Source organism: Salvelinus sp. IW2-2015, linkage group LG37, assembly GCF_002910315.2.
Source record: "Salvelinus sp. IW2-2015 linkage group LG37, ASM291031v2, whole genome shotgun sequence".
Lineage (NCBI taxonomy): Eukaryota > Metazoa > Chordata > Actinopteri > Salmoniformes > Salmonidae > Salvelinus > Salvelinus sp. IW2-2015.
In genome coordinates, this window is record NC_036876.1 from 5,958,386 (window position 1) to 5,968,470 (window position 10,085).

Sequence of the window (10,085 nt, forward strand, 5' to 3'; positions counted from 1 at the left end):
CATTGTCATGCTGAAACAGGAAAGGACTTTCCCCAAATTGTTGCCACAAAGTTGGAAGCACAGAATCGACTAGAATGTCATTGCATGCTGTAGTCTTAAGATTCCCCTTCACTGGAACTAAGAGGCCAAGCCCAAACCATGAAAAAAAGCCCAGACAATTATTCCTCCTTCACCAAACTTTACAGTTGGCACTATGCATTCAGTCAGGTAGCGTTCTCCTGGCATCCGCCAATCCTAGATACGTTCGTCGGACTGCCAGATGGTGAAGTGTAATTCATCACTCCAGAGAACGCGTTTCCACTGCTCCAGAGTCCAATAGCGGTGAGCTTTACACAACCCCAGCTGACACTTGGCATTGCGCATAGTGATCTTAGGCTTGTGTGCGGCTGCTCGGCCATGGGAACCCATTTCATGAAGCTCACGAAGAACAGTTGTGAGGGAAAAATTATGTATTCACCTTATTTGTTGGATATGTAACAATTATTTACTTAACAAACAGTAAGATATTTCTGTCCTGCTAATGCTGAGTTTTATGGTGTCCACTTTAGCTTCCTGCAGCTAGTCTGGGCGTCGAGGACACATGGTTTTACTAGAGATCACTTGAGATGGATATCTTAGTGATGAAAACCAACAGACACATTCCATACTATTAGTGGTGCATGTGAGACGTATGTCTCAAGGTCTGATTGAGCCTGCATTCCATAGACAAGATATGGTGTATGTTTAGCCGGGATAGAGATGGCCTGGAGGAGCAGAACAAAGGCCTCGGTATTCCTAATTATCCTGGCATCTGGGAAACTAAGGAGGGGTGGAAACAAGCATTCTGGGTATTAGCTATATAAACTGTGCATTGTCTGTAAAGGGAAGACTCTCAGCCTAACAGTCAGTCAAGACTGGTGGGTTGACGGTTTCATTATTGCAATAATTAATTGATATTAAATAAAGATGATTGTTTGAAGAAATGACCAAGTCTCTCTTAGTACTGAATTTCCACGACACAGTTCTTGTGCTGACGTTGCTTCCAGAGGCAGTTTGGAACTCGGTAGTGATTRTTGCAACCAATGACARGCGATTATTAYGCGCTACACGCTTCAGCACTCGGCAGTCCCATTCTGTGAGCTTGTGGTGGCGGAGCTGTTGTTGCTCCTAGACGTTTCCACATCACAATAACAGCACTTACAGTTGACCTGGGTAGCTTTAGCAGGGCAGAAATCTGACGAACTGACTTGTTGGAAAGGTGGCATCCTATGACGGTGCCACGTTGAAAGTCACTGAGCTTTTCAGTAAGGCCATTCTACAGCTAATGTTTGTGTATGGAGATTGCATGGCTGTGTGCTGGATTTTATACACAGGTCAGCAACGGGTGTGGCTGAAATATCCAAATCCACTCATTTGAAGGGGTGTATTTATATCAACGAATTGGGCACTATTCTAGAAAAATCCTCAGCTCCTGGTGTTAGTCTCCACAATTCAGAGGTTTAATGCCTGCTCTTCACAGATGACTTGTACCTGTTGTCACCCACAGCACATGGCCTACAGCAGAGCCTGTACCTGCTAGAGCAGTACTGCCAGACCTGGTCCCTGGCAGTAAAGACCAAAAATATAAAAAATTATGATTTTCTAGAGAAGATCCAGATCTCAGGGAGTTAAACCAAAGTTCTCAGTTGGTACAAAATATATAGAGTACTGCACACACTACAATTACTTACGTTTAAAAACAAGCTCAACTGGACACCTACAGTATATGAGGCAGTGAAGGAACTGAGAGGGAAAGCACGCAGGGCATTCTACGCCATTAAAAAAATGAATTCAAAATGAAATGCCTATTGACATGTGGCTAAAACTAATTGAATGTGTCATTGAACCAATTGCATTTCCTGGCAGTGAGGTGTGGGGTCCACTTGCAAAACAAGATTTCACCCAATGGAACAAACCCCCCATTGAAACCCTGCATGCAGAGTTCTGTAAGATTCTCCTATATGTCCAGAGAAAAACTACAAACAATGCATGCAGGGCAGAATTAAGCCAATATCCACTCATAATAATAACTAAAAAAAATAGCAATTAAGTTTTGGAAACATCTAAAATACAGTGAGCCCTCATATCCTTACCAAGCCCTGCAATGCCAAGAGCTAAGCAAAAATAAGAGTCCCCTCATCCAGCTGGTCCTGGGGCTGAATTTGCAAACCTGTTCTACTAACACACTGAAGCCTCAGGAACAGAACATCCAATCAATCAGAATAACCCAAATCACAACACAGTCAAAACAAAACTACATTACCTATTGGGAAACACAAGCACAAAACAAAATGCAGTACTATCTGGCCCTAAATCGACAGTACACCGTGGCTAACTATTTGACCATGCTTACTGATCAAACCTTTAGAAAAATATTGTCAAAGTACAGGCTTAGTGAGCACAGCCTTGTCATTGAGAAGGGTAGACACAGGAAAACCTGGCTCCCTGTAGAGGAAAGGCTGTGCAACCACTGCACCACAGTAGAATCTGAGACAGAGCTGCATTTCCTGACAAAATGTAAAAAATATAAAACAATTAGAGAGTACCATTTCCCCAAATTTGAAACAGTTATTCAGGGTTTCAAATGCCTCCCTGATGAGAATAGGCTACCCGTCCTGTTGGGGGAGGACGCAGAGAGCTGTGGGTTGGCAGCGCACTACATTGCTGCCTGCCATAAAATGAGGGACAGTGTCTGACAGACCAACCAACCTGTGTCCTCTATGCCATTGTTATTGTATGGTTATTTTTTAGCCTTGATTATTGTTGTTACTGACTGTCCCGTTGACAATCTTGATTGGTATTATTTTAATTATGTTCATATTGTAAATGTATCACTTAATCTCCAAAGTAAGCTTTGGCAAAATGTACATTGCTACGTCATGCCAATAAAGAAAATTGAATTGAGAGCGAGAGAGAGAGAGAGACAGAGAGAGAGAGAGAGAGAGAGAGACATCCAGAGAGACAGACATCCAGAGAGAGAGAGACAGACATCCAGAGAGACAGACAGCCAGAGAGAGGGAGAGACAGACATCCAGAGAGACAGACAGCCAGAGAGCGGAACAGAGAGAGAGAGAGAGAGATCTTCTGCACAGATTCTGTCAGACCTGGGCCCTGACAGTAAATCTCAGTAAGACAAAAATAATGGTGTTCCAAAAATGGTCCAATTGCCAGGACCACAAATACCAATTCCATCTAGACACCGTTGCCCTTGAGCACACAAAAAAACGATACATACCTCGGCCTCAACATCAGCGCCACAGGTACCTTCCACAAAGCTGTGAACAATCTGAGAGACAAGGCACTATTTTTTTTTAATTGAACCTTTATTTGACTACGCAAGTCAGTTAAGAACAAATCCTTATTTACAATGACGGCCTAGGAACAGTGGGTTAACTGCCTTGTTCAGGGGCAGAACGACAGACAAGAAGGGCCTTCTATGCCATCAAAAGGAACATAAAATTCTACATACCAATTAGGATCCAGCTAAAAGTACTTGAATCAGATATAGAGTCCATTAGCTTTTATGGTTGTGAGGTCTAGGGTCCACTCAGCAACCAAGAATTCACAAAATGGGACAAACACCAAATTGAGACTCTACATGCAAAATTCAACCAAAATATTCTCAGTGTACAACATAAAATACCAAATAATGCATGCGGAGCAGAATTAGGCCGATATCCACTAATGATCAAAATCCAGAAAAGAGCCGTAAAATTCTACAACTACCTAAAAGGAAGTGATTCCCAAACCTTCCATAACAAAGCCATCACCTACAGAGAGATGAACCTGGAGAAGAGTCCCCTAAGCAAGCTAGTCCTGGGACACTATTCACAAACAGACCCCACAGAGCCCCACGACAGCAATACAGTTAGACCCAACCAATAGCCTTGCTATTGAGAAAGGCCGCAGGAGGCAGACCCATCTCTCAAGAGAAGACAGGCTATGTGCACTCTGCCCACAAAATTAATGTGGAACCTGAGCTGCACTTCCTAATCTCCTGCCAATTGTATGACCATATTATAGACACATACTTCCCTCAGATTACACAGGCCCACAAAGAATTAAAAAACAAATCCAACAAATCCAATTTTAATAAACTCCCATATCTATTGGGTGAAATACCACAATGTAAATATCACAGCAGCAAGACTTGTGACCTGTTGCCACAAAAAAAGGGCAACCAGTGAAGAACAAACACCATTGTAAATACAACCCATATTTTTGTTTGTTTATTTTCCCTTTTCTACTATTTGCACATCGTTACAACACTGTAAATAGACATAATATGACATTTGAAATATCTCTATTCCTTTGGAACTTTTGTAGTAATATTTACTGTTCATTTGTATTGTTCATTTCACTTTTGTTTATTATCTATTTCACTTGCATTGGCAATGTAAACATTTTTCCCATGCCAATAAAGTCCCTTAAATTGAAATTGAGAGCAAAAGAGAAAGACGGAGAAAAAGCCAGAGAGAGAGTAACCGGTTATACTACAACTCCCAGACCGCATTGCAACTCCCAGCATCCACTGGCTAACGATAGCAATTAGCAAGCCCAGACGAAGTCTAAATAGACATGCCATTCCACATTTATTTTGGATTACAATCATGCTGTAATGCTCGTATAATACTGAATATATGTTCATACCATTGTCACCAATCAACTGAATTACACTCAAAATAGTTGTAATTCAGATGCTTATCTGGATGACGACACTAGCTAGCTACATTGGCTAGCTAACCAAACCCATTATGATGGTTAGCTAGCTCGACTGCTACATCAGAAATAATTGTTTACAACAATAACAGCTGAGTTTAATCGTAGCAAATGTCTTAAACAACAGTCCAAAACAACATATAAGCCTGTTAGATTTTTTTTTGTTAAACTATTATTATGAAATATACAGGCAAAATGCTAATTACTACGGAATCCGTCCAGCTGGTTATTCTTCTGCTCCTTGTTCTCTCTATGCAGTGGCTTTCCCTGACTGGAGACTTCCTTGCATCCACAAAATGACACATACCTCTCTAAGAGGGGTGATCGATGCCACCAAACATTATGAATATACTGACAAGATACATGTCTCTCTGCCCTAACAATGGGAGTCGTTGTCCACAAAGCGGCACGGTGGGTTGTCTAGCTCCCCTCTATCCCCTCTTTGGATTGGTGGATACATCTCATTATTGTAATCTTTTTTTGAATATTCGATGAGGGTTGTTGACAGCAACGCCTGTAACACAATGGAGGGAGACGCCATGACATGAATATGCATAGCCATCTCGAGACAGCTCCGATATAAAGTTTTTTTTTTCTCTCAAAGCTGCCGGGATTCTACTTATATCAGTATATTCACACATCACAATTAGATACCCATACCTATTCACATCACAATTAAATATCCATAATTGTGATGTGTGAATAGGTATGGATATCTAATTTGTGTGTGAATAAGTATGGATATGTAATTGTGGTGTGAATAGGTATGGATATCTAATTGTGATGGGTATAGGTATAGATATCTAATTGTTGTGTGAATAGGTATATATATCTAATTATGGTRTGAATAGGTATGGATATCTAATTGTTGTGTAAATAGGCATAGATATCGAATTGGGGTGTGTGAATAGGTATAGATATCTAATTGTGGTGTGAATAGGTATAGATATCTAATTGTGGTGTGTGTAGGTATAGATATCTAATTGTTGTGTGAATAGGTATAGATATCTAATTGGGGTGTGAATAGGTATAGATATCTAACTGTGATGTGTATAGGTATAGATATCTAACTGTGATGTGTATAGGTATGGCTATGGAAACACAGGCAGTTTCAAGTACAGTATTCCTACTGGAGCTACTTTGCAGCACAAATGTATACCTTCCAGAAGGTATAACCCCCCACCTCTGACCCCTCAGCGTTTAGCCATATGTACCAGTGTCATGTCCAGAAACATGCTTTAGGCCTTTTGTTCATTACATTTCCTGTTTGCCTACTGAACGTTCCCTAGATGCGTCTGGTGTTCTGAGAGGTGATTTGCTGTTTTACTGTTTTTTGTTCTTCCCCATGCCCCGTAATCATGGGAGACGAAATCTGCATTAAAACTAGACCAGGGCATCATCATCACGGAGAAGGGAACGCAGTACTTCAAGGTGTGTGTGTGTGTGTCTTTGTGTGAAGGGAAGTAGCTTCAAGTAGCGGTGCAGTATAACAGGATTTTGTGTGTGTGGGAGTGGGAGAAAGAGAGAGTGAGAGGGGGAGAGCGATGGAGAGGGAGGGAAGAGGGAGAGAGAGAGAAGTATCGCCAGGCGTCTGTCCAGTACAAGATGATCCTGGAGAATGAATCAAGTGATTCCTGAGGGGGAGGAGCAGTAGGCGTGGATGGTCTAAAGTTTACGGGAGGATAAGCACATTCTCAAGTAAAGTTTTTATAAATACCAACTTTTGAATGAAAACTGGCGCACCCATGTTTTGGGGCATATTTTGTGCATACGTGACATTTATAAATGTGACCCCTGGTGGTTCTAATTCTAAATTAGATTACAAAGTGATTATATCGATTTTATTATATTAGGATATTTTGACGTTTATTAATCAAGTAAATGATTTACTGGATGTGGTTACATAAATGAGGCTATACTTCTCAGAGTAATATGCCTGTCCTGTATCAGAGCAGCGCGTGTTGATGGAAAATGTTATTGTTTAGCATGATGTTTGATTATTTTAGATACAGTATATATCTCAAAAGCAGCCTATAGTATTCAGTTGAAAATGGAAACGTACTTCCCTTTGTGAATGTGGCGATTGCGCACTGTGCATACTGGTGCGCTTTTGGGGTTGGAAGACAGACAGGCAGCCAGAGACAGCGAGAGAGATAGAAAGAGAGAGGGATAGAAAAGAAGAGAGGGGTTTCTCATACACAGACATTGCATTGCAGTGAATGTCTTCGATGTACTCTGATTGAGTAGCCTAGATGACCACTCAATTGTTAAGCGTCTGGGGATACTATAAGAAGGCAGAAGCAATGAAGAAACAACTCAAATACCCTAAATACAGCATCAAGGAATAATGTCGATGTATAACGGGACTGGAGAAACGGGTGGAAAGGACTACACCTATGTACGGGTTTGTGCGTCGACCATCGCCTTCATAACATTGGCATTCTTCAACATCATCATTAACTGGACTATAGTGCGCGAGGATCGACTTCGGGGCCATGCGCGCTTTGTGTTGGTTTTTCACCTGTTGGTGTCCGCTCTGGTGTACTTCGGAATGTGTTCTGTTTTCTACCTCCAGATCTACTTCGACGCCAAGCCAGTGGCATCCATATGTGTGGCCATGATAACCGTCCTAATCACCAGCGCGTCCAATATCCTTCTGACTCTCACTGCTATGTCGCTGGACCGTTATTTTGCTGTCTGTCATCCTCTGTGGTACAGTTCTGTCTGGCAATGGCCTTGGCTAGTTGGGCTACTGACATGGGGACTCGCACTGGTTATCCCCCTAACTCTGCTCTCCAAGACAGAGATGCTCGGCAGTGATACAAATGTGGAATGTGGAAGGGAACAGCTGAAGAAAGGTGGCCTGGAAAAAATATTGTTGATATCTGTGTGCACGGCGCTCATTCTGTACAGTTATGTAAGGATACTGTTTGAGGGGCGACGGTTGGGAGTGATGAATCGACGCAACATGGTCGGATGCAAGACCCTCGCCCTGCACGGTACTCAACTCGCCGTATACATCCTCCCCAACTTCATGAACTTTGTGCTAACAGTTCTCCAGAAACAAGGACACATTCAGCCGGGGACCAAAGAACTGTCTGCGGTGGTTAGTTTCGCCTTCTTTAGCTTGGCGCAGTGCGTCGCACCAATCGTCTACGGTTTGCGCAAAGAGGAACTCTTGGAGCAGGTGCAACGCCGATTCCCTTGTTGTTCCCGCCACCTGAAGAGCGTCCTGGGCCCGGTTTCCCAAAAGAATCTTAAGGCTAATTTCATAATAGAGCCCAAAAGCCTAGGTTCTAACGATGAATTTAGCCTTAAGATGCTTTTGAGCAACCGGGCCCTGGAGTGGACCTGGCGTGCCATAACGCCTTGTCTGCATTCCCAGCCAAGGTATGTGATCAAATATTTGTGGCTAAGATACTGTACATGCCAACAAGTGTTATATACTTTATGCACACTCATTAGGTGACCCCAGTGGCATGGAGAATGATGAATGGATACATACTGAAAGACAATATGTGATGAGTAAATACTCACGGATGTAGACCAGCCAGAAATAGCAGGGATTATTACCAAAACCATATCTATTATTTTATACTGTATATTCTCTGACAAAGTTAAGAAAGTTGATAGTTGTCATTCGCTGTTTTGCCTTCTTCCTTTTTTGGACATCAGTTTTAGATCATGTGGGATGTGAGACTACAGACAAGCTATTCTTACCACATTGGAAATGAAACAATGTTTTGTAACAAACATCACATGGCTTCGGACACCTTTTATTTACTCAGACTTTGAATATTTTTCTTATTTCCCCAGTGAAAGAAGACTGACGTTCCAGACACTCATCTCACTGGAGCCCCCACAGACCCCCGTTTGAGGGGAATGATGAGACCTAAGTAGCCACCGCTCCCGTAACTTCACTACCCACAAGTACTTTTCCTGTGCTCCATAGACTGGGCTGAAGACATGTTGTACCGGACTGATACTGCCTTTCAGATGTCATGGAGACAGCGGTGGATGGGGGACATAGCAACCAGACGAAAGGTGTCACTCTCACTATAAACATTTGAGACGAGTATCCATTTTTTTGCTGATGAACATTCATACAGTACTTGGTTATCCAGCATCTGTACAAAGCTGTGAAAGTGCTTCTGTTCTACCCAGGGTGTAGTGACTTTATAGGCTTGGGCATCACTATGGACAGACCAGCCTCAGACAACCTGTAATGTGTTGACTGTACAGTGTCAGAGAGGATTCCAGCAGGAATTTGCCTTGTATTACAGTATAAGACCACCTGACCATCAGGATTGACTGCATGTGCATTGTGCAATATAACCTACTATGAAAGAGTTGATTCATTAATGATAACTGAAGCAGCAAAGTCTTCTTTTTTGTGTGAGATAAAGTCAAGACAATATCTTTTATTTGAGATGAAAAGATCCCGATTCATTCAAACAAGAGCCAGATTGAACATTATTGCCCATCTTCATCGCCATGTGAACCTCAGTGGCAGATTCTCTGTAATAAAAGAGCTGAAACTGTGAACAGCATGTGATCTGGAGGAGTATTTGTATTTATTATGAATCCCCATTAGCTGCTGCCAAAGCAGCAGCAGCTACTCTTCCTGGGGTCCAGCAAAATTAACGAAGTTTATACAATTTTAAAAGCATTACAATACATTCACAGATTTCACAACACACTGTGTGCCCTCAGGCCCCTACTCCACCACTACCACATATCTACAGTACTAAATCCATGTGTATGTATAGTGCGTATATTATCATGTGTGTGTGTATGCATGTGTCTGTGCCAATGTTTGCGTTGCTTCACAGTCCTCGCTGTTCCATAAGGTGTTTTTTTAAATCAAATTTTACTGCTTGTGTCAGTTACTTGATGTGGAATAGAGTTCCATGTCGTCATGGCTCTATGTAGAACTGTGTGCCTCCCATAGTCTGTTCTGGACTTGGGGACTGTGAAGAGACCTCTTGTGGCATGTCTTGTGGGGTATGCATGGGTGTCCGAGCTGTGTGCGAGTAGTTTAGTCAGACAGCTTGATGTATTCAACATGTCAATACCTCTCATAAATAAAAGTAGTGATGAAGTCAATCTCTCCTCTACTTTSAGCCAGGAGAGATTGACATGCATATTATTAATATTAGCTCTCTGTGTACATCCAWGGGCCAGCCGTGCTGCCCTGTTCTGAGCCAATTGCAATTTTCCTAAGTCCTTTTTTGTGGCACCTGACCACACGACAGAACAGTAGTCAAAGTGGGACAAAACTAGGGCCTGTATGACCTGCCTTGTTGATAATGTTAAGAAGGCAGAGCAGCGCTTTATTATAGACAGAC

General features: G+C 42.2%; 1 protein-coding gene across 1 annotated transcript; it reads left to right on the forward strand.

Moving 5' to 3' along the window:
- Window positions 1–6,839: 6,839 nt before the first annotated feature.
- On the forward strand, window positions 6,840–9,843 carry LOC111960105 (odorant receptor 131-2-like). Its single transcript, XM_023982013.2, has 2 exons — window positions 6,840–8,127; window positions 8,554–9,843. The coding sequence occupies exons 1-2, from the start codon at window positions 7,085–7,087 to the stop codon at window positions 8,612–8,614; spliced, it is 1,104 nt and encodes a 367-aa protein (XP_023837781.1). The 5' UTR covers window positions 6,840–7,084; the 3' UTR covers window positions 8,615–9,843.
- Window positions 9,844–10,085: the final 242 nt, after the last annotated feature.